The sequence below is a fragment of the Bubalus bubalis genome, chromosome 20 (assembly GCF_019923935.1).
Source record: "Bubalus bubalis isolate 160015118507 breed Murrah chromosome 20, NDDB_SH_1, whole genome shotgun sequence".
Taxonomy (NCBI): Eukaryota; Metazoa; Chordata; class Mammalia; order Artiodactyla; family Bovidae; genus Bubalus; species Bubalus bubalis.
This window is the reverse complement of record NC_059176.1, coordinates 9,113,859-9,135,328: the sequence shown is the minus strand read 5'-3', so window position 1 is coordinate 9,135,328 and position 21,470 is coordinate 9,113,859. Positions and strand designations below refer to the sequence as shown.

At 45.9% G+C, this 21,470-nt stretch overlaps 1 protein-coding gene and 1 pseudogene across 1 annotated transcript in view; one reads left to right on the top strand and one right to left on the bottom strand.

Annotated features, from left to right (window-relative positions):
* Window positions 1-21,241, top strand: part of AK7 (adenylate kinase 7) — a 70,044-nt gene extending 48,803 nt beyond the window's left edge. Inside the window, exons 12-18 of the mRNA XM_006076924.4 lie at window positions 647-779; window positions 8,629-8,757; window positions 8,995-9,063; window positions 13,112-13,309; window positions 17,885-18,105; window positions 20,304-20,462; window positions 21,002-21,241. Of these exons, the coding sequence (XP_006076986.4) occupies window positions 647-779; window positions 8,629-8,757; window positions 8,995-9,063; window positions 13,112-13,309; window positions 17,885-18,105; window positions 20,304-20,462; window positions 21,002-21,040 (948 nt within the window). The 3' untranslated portion in view covers window positions 21,041-21,241. The remainder of the gene's footprint in view (window positions 1-646; window positions 780-8,628; window positions 8,758-8,994; window positions 9,064-13,111; window positions 13,310-17,884; window positions 18,106-20,303; window positions 20,463-21,001) is intronic.
* On the bottom strand, window positions 13,585-14,721 carry LOC102394350 (annotated as a pseudogene).
* Window positions 21,242-21,470: the final 229 nt, after the last annotated feature.

The following is a 21,470-nucleotide window of genomic DNA, read 5'->3' as shown; positions in this document are numbered from 1 at the left end:
TCTGTATCTCTGAGTCTGTTTCTTTTTTGTTATATTCATTAGTTTGCTGTATTTTTTAGATTCCACATATAAGTGATATCATACAGCATTCATTCTTCTCTGTCTGACTTATTTCACTTAGCATAATGCCCTCCAAGTCCATCCATTTATTGCAAGAGGCAAATTTTCGTTATTTTTCATGGCTGAGTAGTATTCCATCATGTGATATAAATACATATCTGTTGATAGACCTTAGGTTGCTTCCCTATCTTGGCAATCTTAAATAATGCTGCTGTGATCGAGGTGCCTGCATCTTTTCAAATGAATGTTTTTGTGTTTTTTGGATATATGTTCTTGTTTAGTCACTAAGTCATGTCTGACTCAATGATGCTTACTAGGTGGTGTCCGTGGGTAGAGAGAGTGTTGATTCTTGACTGGTTCTGGCATTAGCACAGAAATAGATTACTCATCTAAAAAAGAGTAAGAAAACCCACAAGATGCTCATCCATCTTCATAGATAAAAGCATCTTGACCACTTTTGTATGCCTGTCCTTGAGTACCTCCCCTGTTTGGGTACCAGCCTTTTCCAGGATCGTTTGCCACAAGGTTTAAGAGCAGCCAATCAATGCAGGACATCATGCTACTTGAATATCTTTGTGATATGTAGGAGGCAATCATTACACCTAAGGATGTAATAGAAGGAGGAGAAGAAGAAGGTGAAGAGGAGGAAGAGGAGGATAATGTGGAGGATGCTCAGGAGCTCTTGGAGGGCATCAAGGAAAGCATGGACCAGAACGCAGGTAACCATTCTGTGACATTTTTGTAACAGTGATATTCTTGTGACAGTTGGTTTTTGCCCTTGTTATAAAAACTATCTTATGTTGTTGTTCAGTTGCTAAGTTGTGTCCGACTCTTCAGCCTCGTGGACTGCAGCACTTTAGGCTCCTCTGTCCTCTACTATCTGCTGGAGTTTTTTCACATTCATGTCCATTGAGTGGGTGATGCTATCGATATCTCATCCTCTGTTGCCCGCTTCTCCTGCCTTCAGTCTTTCCCAGCATCAGGATTTTTCAATGAATCAACTCTTTGCATCAGGTGGCCGAAGTATTGGAGCTTCAGCTTCAGCATCAGTCCCTCCAATGAATATTCAGAGTTGATTTAAGATAAAAAAAAAAATGATGGGAAAGAACTACCTAAGTTTTAAAAAATTGTGTGTAGTCACCAGTCAGTTCAGTTCAGTTCAGTCGCTCATTCGTGTCCGACTCTTTGCGACCCCATGAATCGCAGCACGCCAGGCCTCACTGTCCATCACCAACTCCCGGAGTTCACCCAGACTCACATCCATCGAGTCAGTGATGCCATCCGGCCATCTCATCCTCTGTCGTCCCCTTCTCCTCCTGCCCCCAATCCCTCCCAGCATCAGAGTCTTTTCCAATGAGTCAACTCTTCGCATGAGGTGGCCAAAGTAGTCATAAGTATTTGTAAAGCATCAAAAACTGTAATTAAACAGCAAAGGACATATCAGGAAAAAATATTTACCACCAATTATGATGAAAAGTTAATAGTTAATAAAATAATAAGAAAATAATTAAGTCCTGAATAGGAAAACATGGATGAAAAACTTGGGCCAATGATTCACTCATTCAGGAAGAAATACAAATAAACAGAAAAATTATCTCACTCACATGATAATTTTAACCAGTTTGTTGAACACATGCATTGCAGTTAAGTGTCCCTTTAAACGTAAACTCTGTACTCATTCTTCCCTTGCCCTGGAATGGAATTTCAGGCTGGTCCCACTGCAGCTCTTAGATAATAAGTAAATGGCGTCTCTGTTTATTCATACTTTAAGGTCATTCCAGCCAAATAATCATAAATGAGGTTTTGAAATGAGATGTCTTTAAGGAAGCTTGCCACCCAGGCAGGAAAGCATCAGCAGCAGTTAGAAAAATAGAAACCATTTCATTTTTATATAATTGAGATCCGCCATCAAACGGGTAATACTATCGTTGGCTGTGAAAGTGAAAGTCTCTCAGTCATGTCTGACTCTGCAACGCCATGGACTGAACTCTACAGGCCAGAGTACTGGAGTGGGTAGCCTTTCCCTTCTCCAGGGGATCTTCCCAACCCAGGGATCGAATCAGGGTCTCCTGCATTGTAGGCAGATTCCTTACCAGCTGAGTCACCAGGGAAGCCCAAGAATACTGGAGTGGGTAAGTAAGTAAGTAAGTGAAGTCGCTCAGTCATGTCGGACTCTTTGCGACCCCATGGACTGTAGCCTACCAGGCTTCTCCATCCATGGGATTCTCCAGGCAAGAATACTGGAGTGGGTTACCATTTCCTTCTCCAGGGGATCTTCCCGACCCAGGGATCGAACCCAGGTTTCCTGCATTGGAGGCAGACGCTTTAACCTCTATCCTTTCTCCAGGGGATCTTCCAGACCCAGGAATTGAACCAGGGTCTCCTGCATTGCAGGCGGGTCCTATACCAGCTGGTACAGAAGCATTGGCTATAGGCCAGTCCAAAGTGTCAGCAAGTGTAAACTCTCATCCAGTGGAGAGTTCCTCCTCTCCCATCCTATCAAGCACCTTTGGTTACTTTCCTCTTACTGACTCCTTCCACCTTGCTGGCGGCAGTTTCTGATCCTCCAAGGTTGGGCTGGAGCAAGTGGGGATTAGGGAACGAGGTGGTGGTTGTTTAGTCGGTAAGTCATGTCCAACTCTTGCAACCCCGTGGACTGCAGCCAGCCAGGCTCCTCTGTCCATGGGATTTCCCAGGCAAGAATATTGAAGTGGTTGCCGTTTCCTCCTCCAGGGAATCTTCTTGACCCAGGGATCTAACCTGGATCTCCTACAGTGCAGGCAGATTCTTTACTGTCTGAGCCACAGGGAAGCCAGGGAAGGAGGTGGTTGGTGGTTTTAGTCACTAAGTCGGGTCTGACTCTTGTGACCCCATGGACTGCAACCTGCCAGGCTCCTCTGTCCATGGGATTCTCTGGGCAAGAATACTGGAGTGGGTCGCCATTTCCTTCTCCAGGGGATCTTCCTGACCCTGGGATTGAACCCGCGTCTCCTGTGTTGCAGGAAGGAGGACAAAGGTGCAAAAGGGCCCTCCCCTTGAGGACCGCCCACCGCCTTCCCCTGGGGCACAGCTCTGGGCTGCCGTCTGTCTCTGGTCTTCTGACACTCCCCGTACTGTCCCTCCAGATGCTCTTCTTACTAGCTATTTATCTTCAGGACTCCTCACCCTCCTCCCAACTCTGGTTTAACCCTCCACCTCCTCCTGGCCTGCCCCCAGGCCACTCCAGTCCAGTCTATAGGGCGGAGAATATGCTTTTGTCTGCATATACTGAGGGTTCACTTAAACCAGCTAGCTTTCTGAGTCTGGGTTTTTGCTTTGATGTAGGCCAGGTGGGGCCACACCTAGGTGGCTCAGAGGTTAAAGCGTCTGCCTGCAATGTGGGAGACCTGGGTTTGATCCCTGGGTCAGGAAGATCCCCTGGAGAAGGAAATGGCAACCCACTCCAGTATTCTTGCCTGGAGAATCCCATGGATGGAGAAGCCTGGTGGGCTACAGTCCACGGGGTCGCAAAGAATCGGACACGACTGAGCGACTTCACTTTTACTTTCAGGCCAGGTGGGGAGGAAATGGAAGTCAGAATCCCAGAGAGATTTCCCAGAGGTAAAGGAAATAACCCTGAACACTCGTTGGAAAGACTGGTGCTGAAGCTCCAACGCTTTGTCCACCTGATGCGAAGAGCCAACCTCTTGGAAAAGACCCTGATGCTGGGAAAGATTGAGGGCAGGAGGAGAAGGGGACGACAGAGGATGAGATGGTTGGATGGCATCACTGACTTGATGGACATGGGTTTAAGCAAAGTCTGGGAGACAGTGAAGGACTGGTGTGCCACCGTTCATGGGGTCCCAAAGAGTTGGAGACAACTTAGCAACTGAACAACAACACTGAGCATTCACTTAAACCAGCTGGTTATCTGAGTCTGAATTTTTGCTCTGGCTGGGCTGGGTGTGGAGGAAATGGAATTTAAAATTCCAGAGGTGAAGGACAGAAAACACAGGTCAACACTTTAAGATATGACACTGCCCTTGCCTCGCCTGTTTCCTTCATAGCCCAGTTGGTTAAGAATCCGCCTGCAATGCACGAGACCCTGGTTCTATTCCTGGGTCTGGAAGATCCCCTGAAGAAAGGATAGGCTACCCACTCCAGTATTCTTGGACTTACCTTGTGGCTCAGCTGGTATAGAATCCGCCCTGCAAGTGGGACACCTGGGTTCGATCTCTGGGTTGGGAAGATTCCCTGGAAAAGGGAATGGCTGCCCACTCCAGTATTCTGGCCTGGAGAATTCCATGGACTGAGTAGTCCATGGGGTTGCAAAGAGTCGGACACAAATGAGCGACTTTCACTTTCACCTTCTTTGCCTCGCCTGTGACAGTGGGGAATCCCTATCTTGGTTTCAGTCTTGCAGGGTCCCGGCTCTTACCATTCAAGGGAGAGGAAGAAAGCAAAACAAGACATTCCATTGTGAGGACACCTGTGGAGGAAGTCTGGCAAGGCCACTTGGAAGGGTGGGGCCTGGGGTTTGTAGGAGTCCACAGGTGACCGTGGTCATGTGTACATACGCTGTAAGCCTGGGGTCTAAGGCCAGAACCAGACAGACACGGGACAATATTTATTGACAGGATCATACAGTTGGTCTTTGCAAGGACCCAAAAGTCTTATCCAATAACTTTGTGTAAACAGGGTGACATGAAGTACTGACTGGACTCTCTTCATGTCCGGGTGGGGTGACCACACAGAACAAGAATTATGGTGGACAGCAGTCATTGCATCACCAAAGTTCAAGAAGGGCCTGTCCTTGGCAGAAGATTCTGTTCTTCCCACTGATGCTGTTGTTGCCATTCAGTCGCTAAGTGACTCTTTGCAACCCTATGGACTGCAGCACACCAGGCTTCTCTGTCCTCTGCTATCTCCCAGCATTTGCTCACATTTATGTCCACTGAGTCAGTGATGCTATCAAGCCGTCTCATCCTCTGCCACCCCCTTCTCCTTTTGCCTTCAATCTATCCCAGCATGCAGGAGAGGCCAACTGGATCAGTAGCCAGGGTCTCCAGTTGGTGCTAGTGGTAAAGAACCCACCTGCCAATGCCGGAGACATAACAGATGCAGGTTCAATCCCTGGGTCGGGAAGATCCCCTGGAGAAGGGAATGGCAACCTACTCCAGTATTCTTGCCTGGAGAATCTCATGGACAGTGGAGCCTGGTAGCTCCAGTGCAAAGGGTTGCAAAGAGTCGGACTGAAGCGACTTAGCACGCACAGGGAGGGAGGCAACCCTCCCTGCTGTCACAGGCCCACCCACCCGCTCACTTCTGACAAGACGGCAGTAGTCCAGTCAGTCCCCCGTAACCCCAGGAAAGTGCTTTTTTCTTCAAGCTTGTCCAAAACTCCTTCCTATTCACATTTACCTGAAACTAGAACACAGACCCAGGTTACGTTTAAACAAAAGACCTGTGAACCCATGGTGCAAACCTCTGTGGAAATTTCATAGCATAAAGAGGCAGAAGTCCTCACCTGACCCAATGTGTCATCACGTGAGTCTAAGAACTCCAGCAAGACAGAACTCACAGTCCCGCAGGGAGGCACCTCCGAATTCTTATCGATTCGTGATTCCACTCCCGTTGGTCCCTGAATGTGCAGCCAAAATACGGACCTGTTTAAACCACAGAATTCACTAGTTCTAGATCCTTTTTGCATTGTGGATTTGTTGAATCTGGTTGGTGGGATTCCGGGTGATGAGTGGACTAGCCTTTTAACTTTTCTGTTGAGTTTGAAATTAAAAAGTTGGGGACAGGGTGAGAAAAATATGTAAATGTATCAACTTTGTAGTGTCTCTACTGTGCATGCATGCTAAGACACTTCAGTCGTGTCCAAATCTTTGTGACCCACTAGACTCCTCTGTCCATAGCTTCCTCCAGGCAAGAATACTTTAGTGGGTGGCCATGCCCTCCTCCAGGGGATCTTCCCGACCCAGGGATTGAACCCTATTATGCATGGATTATTTTAAAGACCTTGTTGAACCTAACTTTTTTTCCTTTTTCCTGTATTTTGGCTGTACTGCTTGGCATGCAGGATTTTAGTTCCTCAACTAGGGAACTAACTGGCAACCCCTGCAATGGAATTGCAGTCTTTCTTAACCACTGGACCACCAGGGAAGTCTCCCAGCTATCTATGTTTAAATTGTCTTTTAGCAATTATAATTATGGGTTAATATTAACATTTAAATATTACTGTTATTTGAAAGGCAGACTTAAAATTTAAGAAAAAAAGAACACAACGAAGCAGCGTGGTGTTTTAAGGCCTGTCCAGCAGGGCTGTGCTCATTTATTTTAAAGCAGAAGTAACTGTCACCTTCCAAAATGTTCCAGGCCAGCCAAGGTCATGGCTGTATCTCCAGGAGGTCACAGTTCTCTAGAGAAAGGCACCTGGGCTTGGCCCTTTGTGTACTCACATTCCATGGTTATCATAAACTGCTGCTCAGGGCTTCCCTGGTGGCACAGTGGATAAGAATCCGCCTGCCAGTGCAGAGTGCGCAGGTTCCATCCCCGGGCCAGGAAAATGCCACATGCCTTGGGGCAACTAAGCCTGAGCACCACAACTATTGAGCCCGTGTGCCACAGCTGCTGAGGCCCACATGCCTGGAGTGCGTGCTCCGCAACACGAGAAGTCGTCGCAGTGAGAAGCCCGTGCACCACCGTGAAGAGCAGCCCCAGTTCACCGCAACTAGAGAAAGCCCTCGTGCAGCAACGAAGACCCAGTGCAGAAAATAAAGATAAAATAAACTGCTGCTCAAGCCCCCTTCTGGCATATTGAACGCTTAGTTCTGAAACAAACAGAACAAATGGCCAAGCTCACTGCCTGAAATAAACCAAGGGATGCCACAGAGGAGGCTGAAGCTAGATTTCTGAGTATGTGCCTTTCCTTATCAGGGAAGCTTTTGAGAATTGGAAATACTGTTTAAATAGAACTCATCTTTGGTTATCAGTGGATCCTTGACATTTTTAAAATGTGGCTTTATTTCTTGACAGCACTGTGAACCTTACTGAAAAGGAATGTCAAATCACTTTGAGGAATTTCATTATGTTAAATAACATCTTTATCTTTTTGTCTCTGCCATAATATTTAAGTTTCTGAAAGACGCGATTATTTTCTGAATCAGTTACCGCCTAATGATTCGTGTGACAATGAAAGGTGGAAGAAAGGAGAGGTGTTTTCATTAGATCATCTCTTTGTCATTGAATAATAAAAAAGGCTTCAAATTATTTTATATTATACATCCACTGATAAGCTGAAAGTATAGTGCTGCCCTAGGAAGAGTTTCCGGAGAAGGCAATGGCAACCCACTCCAGTACTCTTGCCTGGAAACTCCCACGGACAGAGGAGCCAGGTGGGCTGTAGTCCATGGGCCCGCTAAGAGTTGGACACAACTGAGCCACTTCCCTTTCACTTTTCACTTTCATGCATTGGAGAAGGAAATGGCCACCCTCTCCAGTGTTCTTGCCTGGAGAATCCCAGGGATGGGGGAGCCTGGTGGGCTGCCGTCTATGGGGTCGCACAGAGTCGGACACGACTGAAGCGACTTAGCAGCAGCAGCAGCAGGAAGAGTTTCAGAGATCAGTTTCTAAACTCCCCAAACTTGCATTGTTGTTTAGTCGCTCAGTCCTGTCTGACTCCTGGGACCCCATGGGCTCTAGCCCATCAAGCTCCTCCATCCCTGGGATTCTCAAGGCAAGAACACTGGAGTGGGTTGCCATTTCCTTCTCCAAAATTTGCATTACCATAATGTATATATTAAGCCATATAAAGGCAGGGCTGTTTCTTAGAAGGGATAGCTGTTCAACAGTTAACAATGGAAGGATAGATGAATATTTTAGAGAAGTTACATCATACTGTCTTGGAAACACTGTAACAGTTTTAGGACAAACTCCTCCCTCCTTTGCCTCCCCAAGCAACTGCAGGAACCCCACATTCAAGGCTGGAGAGGAAACTGTCCAGTGGGGTCAAGGTCTGAAATGCCGACTGGAAGAGACAGGGAGCAGAGGGCTGGTGCCTTTAAGGTTCAGAATCAAGCTTGATTTTTATTCAAAAGCAGCAAATATTTATTGGGCATGTGCTGTTAATAAATCATGTGGCAGCAGCATGCATGAATACCATCCCACTGAATTCTCACAACGGAAGCATTTTTTATTATGTATTAAAGCATAGAAGTATAATATCAAAACAGAATTGAGTAAACCCTGCCAGTCAGGGAGAACACTCTGGATTTCTCCACTTAACTGCTCTTTCAACTTCATCCAAAAGTTGTGACCACGGTTAAAAAAACAAATCCGAAAGTGCAGACATCAGCATTTGCTTCCACTCTTTCTTGCAGACGAGTTCCTTAGTTTCTCCTACTTTAGAGAGCGTTAGAATTCATGTGTCATGGTTTAAGTACAGAACCACATATTTTTCACTGTAATGCAAAGATAAGAGTTTTTCAATAGTAATTTTGACGACACAAGAATTTTTGAGGTCACTTTAGAATGTAACCTGTATATGTAGAATATGCATGGTAATTTTTTTTTTCTTTTTATCAGGTCGCCTGGAAGATCAATATATTATTAGATTTATGAAAGAAAAGCTAAAATCCATGCCTTGCAGGAATCAAGGTTACATTTTGGATGGATTCCCAAAGACCTATGATCAGGCCAAAGACCTGTTCAGCCGTAAGTGTGGGTGTTCCTTTTATTTTGAATGTTTACATTCAGATAAGTTGCAACTTTATTGTTCAGAGTAATAACGGTCACAATTAAACAAAAAAATCAGAGGGACTATATCTAAAATACAAGCTTTCCTCGTTATAGCTAGTTTTCATGAGTGACTCAGTTAAAACATTAAAATTTTTGAGCTGTCCTTCATAATAATATGTAATGAATTCAATGATGTATATTTTGTTTTACTAGAAGAGGATGAGGAGGAGGAAGAAGAAGGCAGAGGCAAAATGTTTCCCTATGATAAACTAATCATACCTGGTAAGTTTAAGCTACTTCTCCAAGGTCATATTTAAAGGAATGTCATTTGATATCTCTTTTGTACCAAAACAACATTTTTTATGTTGATAAAGTAGGTTTGTTTGTATCAGGAAAAAAGTAAAGCAATATCCTTAATATCAAACTTCCAACCTAAAGAATGCACTGGGGGTGATGGACAGAGTCCCTGTGAGAACATTCATATCTGCTGTTCCCTTCTGTGACAGAGCAGAAAAGTTAGCCAATCTGTTGGTGCCCTGACTTCCTTTCTTTTTTGTTTTTCTGTACTTTTTTAAAACTTGAGATATAGTTGATTTACAACATTATATAAATTTCAGATATATAGCATAATACAGCATAGTGATTCACAATTTTTTTTTAAGTCTTTATTGAATGTGTTACAACATTGCTTCTGTTTTGCGTTTTGGTTTTTCAGCTGTGAGGCATATGGGATCTTAGCTCCCAACCAGGGATCAAACCCTCACCCCCTGCAGTGGAAGGTGAAGTCTTAACCACCAGACCACCAGGGAAGTCCTGATTCACTTTTTAAAAAATTTTTTCCTTTTTTTTTTTTTGATTTAATAATGTTTTAAAATTGTGCTCCATTTGTAGTTATTACAAAATATTGTCTCTATTCCCTATGCTCTACAGTGTCCTGGGGAGAGTTGTCAGTTGGTGAGACCTCCAGGGACTGGGTCAGTGCCCTTCCTTCCTGCTCTGCTTTAGGTCCTGGCCATGCGATTGTCTTTTCTGGAAGACATCCAGAATCCAGAATCGAGACTGGGCAGGAAGAAGCTGCTGGGGTCCCTAACCACCACGAGTTTATCCCTTTAGGTATTTACCCAGAGCTCTCACAACATACCCTTGAAAGACAAGTATCAACAATGTGTTCCGTGAAAAAGGATTTGCTGAGTATCTAGCAGGCATTTCTTGTGACTCCGCCATCAACTTTAAAAGTTTTTTTCTTCTTCTTCTTTTTTTTTTAAGTCAGTTTGCATGAGGTTTAACCAAGTTCCGGTCATATGATAAATACAAGAATAGCTATTTTCTTAGTTATTTTTCTTAGCCCAGGGATGTAGCTTGGAAGAGGCTGCTCACTGTGTCAAAGTCCCCAAGAGAGACAATTCACAGCTGTAATCCTTTCCTCCTCCTGGCCCAGGCACAGCTTGTGATGAAGCTTCTGGAAGCAGAGACATCAGGGAGCAGTCATCCTCAAGGATGGATATATACTGTTTGCCTGAGGCAGGATCACAAAATGCCAGAGGAATGGGTTCTCTTAGGTTTCCCATTAATTCATGTACTTGCCTCCAGAAAGGTTAAAAAGTAAAGTCGACTGGTCTAAATAAGCCCATCTGTCCAGTTTATGAGACTTTAGCACTTCTGGGCGATAGGCATTCATTCTAAACCCCATGGTAAATCCTCCTGTTCTCCCTGAGGCAGCTGGATAAAATTCAGCTCAACCCACCATCTGCCATGTAACAGGCAGGACACGCGAGGGGAGCTTATTGAGCTTCTCCATGAGCTTGGGAGGCAGGAATTACTCCCTTGTTTACCGGATCCCGAGCCTGAAGTCCGGAGATTGATCCAAGCCCTCTTCGCTGGTAAATGTGAGGGCTTGAATTCAGATTCATATCTTCTCATGCCACTGCCTCCAAAAACCAGAGCGAATGAAACCCCTCCCTAAGATAAGAAAATGGAAACACAAGAGGTAAAAAGACACGCAGTCCTTAGTCCTGATCCATGGGGCTGCTCTCTGCCGGGTATGGTCCAAACATGTCCATGATGAAATCTCTTTGAAATGTCTAGTCTGTTCTTTTCAATTAGCCCCCCTCCCCCCTTTTTAAAAAGAAATTGTCATTAGTTTCTCTCTTCCTGAAAAAAATCAGATCATTGTCTCATTTGAACTGTGGGATTTTAATTAATGGAAATGACAGAGACATGAGAGGCTAATGCCATTGAAAGAAGAATTTATTCCTCATATTTCCCCAGAGAAGGGAGTGTGGGAACCATCCAGGGCCACTGGGAGAAGCACCAGGGTTGGTCAGGAGGCAGGGGAAAGTCTAGGACTCAGCCTCTATTGAGGTTACTGTGGGAAAGGCAGGGGACTTACTAGTATGAGTAGTTGCAGTGGGCTTTGGTCTCTAGCTGCCTGGTCCTGGCCCTGGCCCTGGGATGAGTAAAGGCAGGAGAAATACTGACTCGGTGTGTGAGTTACGTAAAAGGAGCGGTTGGCTTGCATACGTGAAGTGTGCACTCAGGGGTGGATGAAATGCTCACTGTCATTAATAATGATCCATGTGTCAAATATTCGATAAGCACTGACTGTGTATACTGAACACAGATGTTTCATAGCATGAAGTGAGCAAATAGGTTGACCTATGAAAAATTACAGTTCCAGGGAAGTCCCTGTTTATATTAATTTGGCAAATTGGCCATCAAAGCATTTTGCTCATAGCTGTGAGTCTCTTTGGGAAATGATGATATTGTACTGGAAATGTGTCAAGGTGACAATTGACTGGGCAGCTGACAACAGATATATCACAGGGTTGTTAGAGATTTGGATTGACAATTTCTCCTTTTTAATTTTTGGCCATGCCACATGGCTTGTAGGATCTTAGTTCCTTGACCAGAGATTGAACCTGTCTCTTGGCAGTAAAAGTGTGGAGTCCTAACCACTGGACTTCAAGGGAATTCCCAATTTTTGCTGTTTTTATTGAAAAGAGGGAAGGAAGGAAAGCAGAAAGGAAGAAAAGGAGGAAGGGAAAGAAAAATAATAGATCTTACAAAATGCCCATTAATTGGGCCTCCCAGGTGGCTTAGAGGTAAAGAATGTGCCCAGTGCAGGAGCCGCTCCCTGGGTGGGAAAGATCCCCTGGAGGAGGAAATGGCAACCTACTGTGTTGTAGCCATGTGTTCCAGGAAACAAACTCACTCAGAAAGACAATGCAGATAGTGGAGTGCAGTTTATTACACCAACGGTCCCAAGGCAGAGTCTCCTCTTAGCCAAGGACCCCTACCAGTTTTTGTGAAAACCTTATATACCCTAAATGTACTTGCTCAAACCCACCTCCCCAAATTCCTTGAAACTAGTCTGGACAATGTAAAAGAGAGATACGATCAAAGTTAACCAATGATTCATGCGTCACTGCTACCACTGCTAAGTCACTTCAGTCGTATCCGACTCTGTGCGACCCCATAGACGACAGCCCACCAGGCTCCGCCGTCCCTGGGATTCTCCAGGCAAGGACACTGGAGTGGGTTGCCGTTTCCTTCTCCAATGCATGAAAAGTGAAAAGTGAAAGTCCAGTCGCTCAGTCGTACCCGACCCTTAGCAACCCCATGGACTGCAGCCTTCCAGGCTCCTCCGTCCAAGGGATTTTCCAGGCAAGAGTACTGGAGTGGGGTGCCATTGCCTTCTCCGTCATGTGTCACAAGACTAGATAAACAGTAGACGTTTATCAATAGGACTGTGGTCATATCCCGATAAACATAATGGAATTTACGACTTTGTTCTGTTACAGAGATAATTAGTGTATTCTTTTAGGCAACGGAGAGTCCAAGTACAAGTCCTGAGGCTCTTTTATCCGGGGGGCCTGGTTTCCCATTGGTATGCTGCTTCTCTAGACACTGGGCACAAAGTTCAGAGTGCATTGGGAGGGTGACCATGCATGTAGCCTAATATTCGCAGCCTGGCCTAAGATGGAGTCCAGCTCTGTCTATTTCCTCTTTCAACTGCAGTATTCTTGCCTGGGAAATCTCATGGACAGAGGAGCCTGGTGGGCTACAGTCCATGGGGTCCCAAAGAGTCGGACACGACTGAACGACTGAGCACGTGTGCATGGGCTTCACTGGGGGGGTGGTCTCTGGAAACATGGTGATTTGTATCTGTCCTCCACCAGAGGCAGCAAGAAGGCCAATTGGCCAGGCATTCTGTGGCAGTGGGATTTCCCAGCTGGTAACCAGACGTCTGGGTTGAACAGTGGCGGGTCTGCCAGCACCTGCTTGCCGGCTCCAGGGCCCCTGTGTGAACTCACGAGCTCCTTCTCTCCAGAGTTCGTGTGTTCACTGGATGCGTCGGACGAGTTCCTTAAGGAGCGGGTGATGAACCTGCCCGAGAGCATCGTGACAGGGACCCACTACAGCCAGGACCGGTTCCTCCGGGCTCTGAGCAACTACCGGGACGTCAACACCGAAGACGAGACTGTCCTCAACTACTTCGACGAACTTGAAATCCACCCAGTCCATATAGGTACGGAATAAACTCAAGGATAAAGTGAACGTGGAGCGCCACTGCCCAGTGTCTGCACCCCCAGCCAGCCTGGGTCACGCCTATCATAGGGCTGGGGGAGTGGAGGACAGTATAAGTGTGTGTCTGGGGCCCAGGACGTCACAAGAAAAGACAGGGGAGTGGTCTACTTGAGGATTTAGTGGAATGGGTGGGGGGTGGGGAGTATTACTGTTGTACGAAAACGTGGATGTATTACGAAGTTGAATGCCAAATTGCATTATTTATTTTACCAAATTGGCTTTTTTTTTTATTTTAATGAATGAGGCAATTGATTAATCCAGTATCATTTGTTGTAAAGCTTCTTGTTGGCAGCTGCCACCTGTGTGTGATTCTGTCCAGGTCTCTATGTCCATGAGGTCAGTTTGTGGCCCCCATCCTGGTCCTGTTCCACCAATTTCAGTCTCTCCAGGGCTTGGAGGACCCGGCGGGCCACACTCTTGGAGCCTCTGCTGAAGTAGCCAGGCATGACACCATTCTCTGATGCTCCCCCACCACCCCCTGACAGATCCGGGTTTCAGAGCCAACCCTGGTGCCAGCCCGGAGGTACAGGTGCCGGGCTGTGGCAGCTGTTCATGTAGAACCACTTCTCATTGTAGGCAGCGAGCTCTTTACGTTTGGCCAGCTTGACCGTGTCCACCCATTCAGGGACTTTCAGCTTCCCGGACCCCTTAAGGAAGGCTGCTGGAGTTCTGATGCATTTCTGCGGCTTCACGTCTTTTACAGTAACTCCAGGCATGATGCGCCCTCTGCGCTGCTAGCCAGGGGAAAGGGGGATTTTTAAAAAATATTTGATTTATTTATTTGGCTACGCTGGGTCTTCATTGTGGCATGTGAGATCTAGCTTCCCGACCAGGGATCAAACCCAGGCCCCCCTACATTGGAGCGAGGAGTCTTAGCCACTGGAACATCAGGAAGTCCCCAAATTGGCATTTTTTTTAAGGGTACTTAAAGTTAGGGGGTTTGCTGCCAGCTGCATTGGGCCATTTCCCCAGCGTCCTTGGGAGCTGCCTTCTGTTCCCATAGCATTGCACTGGTGTTCTTCACAAAGCCCCTCCTGGCCTTTAGACTGGCCAACTCACCCCTGGTTGCTGTTGTTTGGTGTTTCATCACTAAGTTGTGTCTGACTCTTGTGACCCCATGGACTGCAGCATGCCAGGCTTCACAATCTCCTGGAGTTTGCTCAAACTCATGTTTATTGCGGAGAAGGCAATGGCAACCCACTCCAGGACTCCTGCCTGGAAAATCCCATGGACGGAGGAGCCTGGTAGGCTGCAGTCCATGGAGCGCTAAGAGTCGGAACGACTAAGCGGCTTCACTTTCACTTTTCCTTTCATGCATTGGAGAAGGAAATGGCAACCCACTCCAGTGTTCTTGCCTGGAGAATCCCAGAGACAGGGGAGCCTGGTGGGCTGCCATCTGTGCGGTCACCAGAGTTGGACACAACTGACGCGACTTAGTAGCAGCAGCAGCATGTTCATTGAGTTGGTGATGCTATCTAACTATCTTATCCTCTGCTGCCCCCTTCTCCTCCTGCCTTCAATCTTTCCCAGCATCAAGGTCTTTCCAATGAGTCAGCTCTTTGCATCAAGTGGCCGAAGTAATGGAACTTCAGCTTTACCATCAGTCCTTCCAATGAATATTCAGGGTTGATTTCCTTCAGGATTGAGTGGTTTGATCTTCTTGCTGTCCAAGGGACTCTCAAGAGTCTTCTCCAACACAATTCAGAAGCATCAATTCTTCAGCTCTCAGTCTTCTTTATGGTCCAACTCTTCGTCCATACATGACTACTGGAAAAACCATAGCTTTGACTAGACAGATCTTTGTTGGCAAAGTAATGTCTCTGCTTTTTGGTATGCTGTCTAGGCATTAACTCACTCTTAGCTACTCAGAAATCAAATAGCTCTTCATCGCATTCCTCCTGTTTCCTGTAAACATTTAACTCAGAGCTGAGCACCCAGCAAGCATGCAGTGAGCATGCTGTCTCATCAGCCTCACCGCAACCTCATCGTTGCTACCTCCAGATCCCATCTGTTGTGGCTGGTTTCTCCTCCTCTTGGCTCGGTGAACCCCTGAACTTCCTTTCTGGTTTTCTGGATCCTGACACCTCTGCTTCCTCTGGGTTTGCTGAAAAAATTGCTAATCTGATGGCAGCTTAGTGCCCAGGTTGACCTTTGGGGCCTCCCAAGGCCTCTCTCCATCCCCTCAAACCAGCTGGGACACATCCCAGTCCTGGAGTACTGGGAGGCTTAGAGCTGACAGAAACTGTCAGCAGGAGAGCTGATTCCAGTTTCTGGCTCTGCCTCAGTATTCTCGTCTGTGAAATAGGAAAATAATCCCTGGCTTGTGACTAATGGTGGGGATTAGAGATAGGAAGTGTCTGGCACATTGGCAAAGTTCAACAGCTGGTAGTTAATCTTATTATTAGTACAACAGTAAGGCAGAAAGTGATGTGTATTATGAAATGAGAATACATTTATCAGTCTGCAAATTCTGCTCTGTTTTGCACCCTCAGAAGTGATTGGATTTTGTCTTCATCTGGACAGGCCTGTGCACGTTGCACACCAAGTTCTATAGGTAGAAGCTAAGGATTCTACACCTACTAATATGGAAAGTAGTTTACACGATTTACCCAGAGAATTTGGAAGGAGTGGTGAGCAAACTTCATAAAAGTAGTGATTGTCATCTTTTTCAGTAAAACCCCCCAAAACTACTTATGGAATGATGAGGAGAGCCCCAGGGAGAAACAAGGCAGAAATGATGAGATGGAATGAATGAGTGAGTGAGTGATCACTGTCTTCTGCCTCATTCCATGCCCGTCACTTTTGGCCTCATCTTCACACTCACAACCAGAGACAAGGGAAAAGCAAAGGGGTGTAATGTATCCCAGCGATGGGCATGAGGGAGGGCGTCAAGGTCAGGAACGCAGCCCAGCCTCTGGAGGGTCTTGAATGGGGCCCTGGAAGGATGCTGGCACCTGCATCCTCTCGCTGCACCTCTGTACCCCACTTCTCTCTCAGCATCTCTTTCTGCCCTTTAGTTATTTATTTTTTTGGCCACATCATGCATCATCTTGGTTCCCTGACCAGGGATTGAACCTGAGCCCCCAGCATTGGAAGTGAGGAGTCATAACCGCCGAATTGCCAGGGATGTCTGCTCCGCATCTTTTTTCTCTTTTGCTCTTTGAACCAGGGTCTCTCTCTCTCCTTTCTCTGGCCCATGTGGTAAATGAAGGCTGCCTCACAGCCCTGAAGTTTCCATGTTAACACTGGGAGCCAAGCCCGTAGCTAGATGTGTCTCTTTCCATCCTAATTGTACATACTTAGACGAGCAGATGGGAGGTCATGGTTGGGTCAGGTGCGCATGCCCCAGCTAATCCTCCATTCATCCTTCCCAAGGTCAGGGCAGAAGTACTCCTGGAGGCAGCAGTGTTCTATCTTTCAAGTACATCAGGGGTGTAATACTCTACTAGGGGAGCCAAGGAGAAATGCATTGAAATGTCAGAGCTCAGGCAACCAGGAAGTGAGTTTTTCTTTTTTGTTTTGGTGTGTTTTTTGGTTTGGTCTTGCTTCTTGATGGGCTTGTTTCCACCCACCGACCAATGCACTTGGCTCCGTTCTTCCTCTCGTCCCATGTTGGAACCTGGCAGTGCTTCTAATCTAGGTCAAGGTTCTACAGTCCAAACACGGGGGGTGGGGAGTGTGGCAGTGGCTGTGCTTGGCAGCTGGTGAGCAGCTACTCCCGAGGAAAGGCTGGAGGCGCTTAGCTCTCAAATGCACCTACTGCTCATCCTTCTGTGCAGAGACCTTCCAAGCAAGCCCCGAGACTGGTGTAGAATTTACTATTTAGTGAATTGTGCAGGGAGGAACTTCCTGTTGTCAGCAAGCCTTCCCCACTCACCCCTTCCCCTCCCAGATCCCCTTCTCCCCCTCCTCTTCTTTTTTCTCATTCTCCTTCTGGCCTTCTTGTTAACATCAGTCACATATTCTGGAGTTTGGACTTTTTCTGATTCAATCAGGCAAACTGAAAAAGTTAATTAAAAAAAAAAAATGAATTGAAAATGTATCCCAGAATCACTGATTCTCAGAAACAGAAAACCAAAGAAACCTGGAGGTCTCTCAGCCCCCTCTCCGCCCGCATCCAGGTGCAGGACTTCCTTTTGTGGAAATCCCCCTGAGTGAAGTGCCCTAGTCTTGCTTAAATGCCTCCTAGGTGGAGAACTCACTCCTTTGAGGAGGTCCATACCCCCATCCATCCACTCAAATCAGAGGCAGGTGTCACAGCTCAGAGACCCGAGCCCCAGGCTTGCTCCCTGTAACTGTCAGAGACCAGTTTGATATTTGCCAGTCAGGCCAGAAATTCTAGACTGTGCTGGTAAACTCAAAAAGGAAACCCCCATATAGTAATTTACACAATTCGCCATCACAGGATTACAGTAATGAAGAATTTTCCTGAGTCTGGTCTCAGGATAGATTGTGAGCAGGGACCAGACTATGAAAAAGTCTGTGTGGGTCTCTTTCTCTCTCCTAATAATTAAAGATGTAGGAAGACTTGAAGATGCTCAGAACAGACTTGCCATCAAACAGCTCATCAAGGAGGTCGGGGAGCCTCGCAATTATGGCTTAACGGATGAAGAAAAGGCAGAAGAGGAGCGGAAGGCTGCTGAGGAACGGCTGGCCAGGGAGGCCATGGAGGAGGCAGAGAGAGAGCATAAGGAGGCAGTGGAGACCGCCGAGAAGATCGCCCGCTGGGAGGAATGGGTGAGCGTGCGCCCGTGCGTGGGGTAGGGGTGCGGGGCGCGGGGCTGGCAAAGCCATCCGGGCCTGTAGCGCTTCCCATCCTAATAGAGAAATGTCATGGAAATAACCGAAACGATTTTGTTGTTGTTTGTTTGTTGTTGTTATTTTTTCATATATATCATTTTTTAAAATTTTCTTTCCTATGTACCATTTAAAAGAACATGCCCTTGGTCTTGTGCTAAGTAAAAACAGCTAGGACTTCCCTGGTGGGCCAGTGGATAAGAATCTCCCTGTCAATGCAGGGGACACAAAGTTTGACCCCTGGTCCCTGAAGATTCCACGTGCCATGGAGCAACTCAGCCCGTCCACCACAATCACTGAGCCCGAGGCCCTGGAGCCCATGCACAGAAACAAAGGCCCAGCACTGCCAATAAAAAAAGTTAAAACAAAAAAATACCAATGAGCCACTGATGTAGTATGAACAATACTGCTGCAAAACTGTACCATTTGGTGGCATTGTCAATCTGGGGATTTCGTTTGGTTTCCCTCCATTTACCCATCTAACTTGGGTGGTCAGCCTCATTTCACCCTCCTCACCACTGAGTCTTCTTATCTATTCTGCCTCCAAAAACCACACGCAGATCCACCCACAGGGCTCCACTTCTGCTGACCAGGGTGCTAGACTTATGTGGTGCCTTCTGGTTCGTCTCCCCAGCTCCACCCCCTCCATCTCCAGTCTGCCCCCCTGCTGATGCCTGGCGGTCCATCTAAAATATAGACCCACCGCGGCCATTCCCTGTTTAAACTCTTCACAGACTGTTCATCATCATTAGATGAAAGTACAAACTCCTTATTGTGGGCCCCAGGGTCCTCTGTGACCTGGCTCCTTCTAAGGTCATTTAAACGACTTGCCACCTGTGTGATTCACTTCCTCCTTGCTTTGAGTCTTTGCTAAATGAAGCCTTTGCTGCTGCTGCTGCTAAGTCACTTCAGTCGTGTCTGACTCTGTGTGACCCCATAGACGGCAGCCCACCAGGCTCCCCCGTCCCTGGTATTCTCCAGGCAAGAACACTGGAGTGGGTTGCCATTTCCTTCTCCAATGCATGAAAGTGAAAAGTGAAAGTGAAGTCGCTCAGTCATGTCTGTCCAACCCTCATCGACCCCATGGACTGCAGCCCACCAGGCTTCTCCGTCCATGGGATTTTCCAGGCAAGAGTACTGGAGTGGGGTGCCATTGCCTTCTCCAAAATGAAGCCTTTAGTCTTTGTCAAATTAAATCTGTCTAATAAGGCCTTTCCTGGGAACCGTATTTAAAGTTCAACACCTGCCCCTCAGCATAACGTGTTATATCCCTTTCTATACATTTAAATTTCCCCCTCTGGGACTTCCCTGGCAGCCCAGAGGTTGAGACTTCCAGAGTCCATTGCAGGGGGCATGGGTTCAATCCCTGGTGGGGGAACTAAGATCCCGCATGTTGTGCAGCATGGCCACATTCATTCAAAAATGAATTTGCACTTATGGTTTGTACTCTTTGCACTTATTTCCCCTCTGTCCATGGGATTCTCCAGGCAAGAAGACTGGAGTGGGTTGCCTTGCCCTCCTCCAAAGGATCTTCTGGAAGTAGGGATCAAACCAGTGTCTCCTGCATTGGCAGGCAGATTCTTTACCACTAAGCCCCCAGGGAAGCCTAAAGCAATGTATATTTTATATCTTTGTCTTGTGTACTGTCTTTTGCTGTCTTTTGTTTAACTAATGTCCAGGAGTAGGCTGGACTGATGTGCTTAAGCCCCACCCAATCCCCTTGGCTGAAAAGGGAGATTTCTCAAAGGAAATCTGGAATTATTAGTCCTGAGAGAGAGGGACCGCATGCTGAGCAAGGCATAAACACAAGCCCACCAGACCAATACCTTCTAGACTTTCTATTAGACTTCTACAATTCTATGATCCTTCCTTCCTTCTTTTCTTTCTCTCACTTTGCTTGATCTGGGCAGCTAGAAATTATTTCAGTGTAAGAAGTGAGAAAGGTATCCAGTTTATTATTTTCTAAGTGACTAGGCACTTGTTAAAACACCATTTACATATTTTCTCTGCCGATTGGAAACACCATCTTTATCATAATGTAATGAACATCGCTACTTCTAGTGGACTCTGGGGTGAGTTGTATGAAACTGTTCATCTTTTTCTGTCTATTTACCCTACCCACAATGTTCTATTTGTAGAATAAACGACTAGAGGAAGTGAAAAGAGAAGAAAGAGAATTACTGGAGGCCCAGTCTATTCCCTTGAGAAACTATTTAATGACCTATGTTATGCCAACACTTATGCAGGGTCTGAATGAGTGTTGTAAGGTCAGACCTGATGATCCTGTTGATTTTCTGGTAAGAGACTTAAGTGTCTTTTTTTTTTTAATATCAATTTGAAAATAAAATATGCCCAGATCTAAATGAAAAACCAATTGAGACAGAAAAATTGTGTGTCTGGTTATTTTGGAAATAGCCTTTAATACCTTCATCATAGTTTATAATAGTTTATAATAAGTTTCATCATAGTTTATAAGACTTTTATTACTCATTTGAAAGTAAAAAGTTTATATACTTCCATTTTTATTTTTTTAAGTGTTGGTTTGTTTTATTATTAAATGTCTAGAATTAAAGTAATGGAAACTATGTTCATAATGAGGACTATTTCTTATTTAGTCGCTTCCAACTCTTATGCAACCCCATGGACTTGCAGTCCTCCAGTCTCCTCTGTCCATGAGATTTCCCAGCAGAGAATACTGGAGTGGGTTGTCATTGCCTTGTCCAACTTCCATTTTTAAGTACAATTAATTTTCACTTTTATAGTACAAACTAATGTACTATTAATTCTAAAAAATAATACATTTTAAATTGCTGACACTTTTTTTTTTCAATTATAGGCAGAATATCTTTTCAAGAATAATCCTGAAACCCAGTAAAACTATGAAGATATCATGTCATGTGCTTTGCCGAGCTCAAGATGAGTTTAACATAGTAATTTGAAAAACTGCTTCAAAAAAAAATGCTTTTCTAGTTTTGGGGAAATTCTTTTCTTTCTTCCTGCAATCAAATATTTTATTAAGTAAAATCATAAAAAGCCCTATGGTAATGAGTCACTACTTCATTAAAACTTTGCGTGCAAAGTTGCTTTGTCATGTCTGTGTGACCCTATGGACTGTGTGACCCACCAGGCTCCTCTGTCCATGGGATTCTCCAGGCAAGAATACTGGAATGGGTTGCCATTTCCTCTTCCAGGGGATCTTCCCAAACCAGAGACCGAACCCGTGTCCCCTGTGTCTCCTTCATTGGCAGGCAGATTCTTCACCTCTAGTGACGCCTGGGAAACCTAATTAAAACCATATTTGAGAG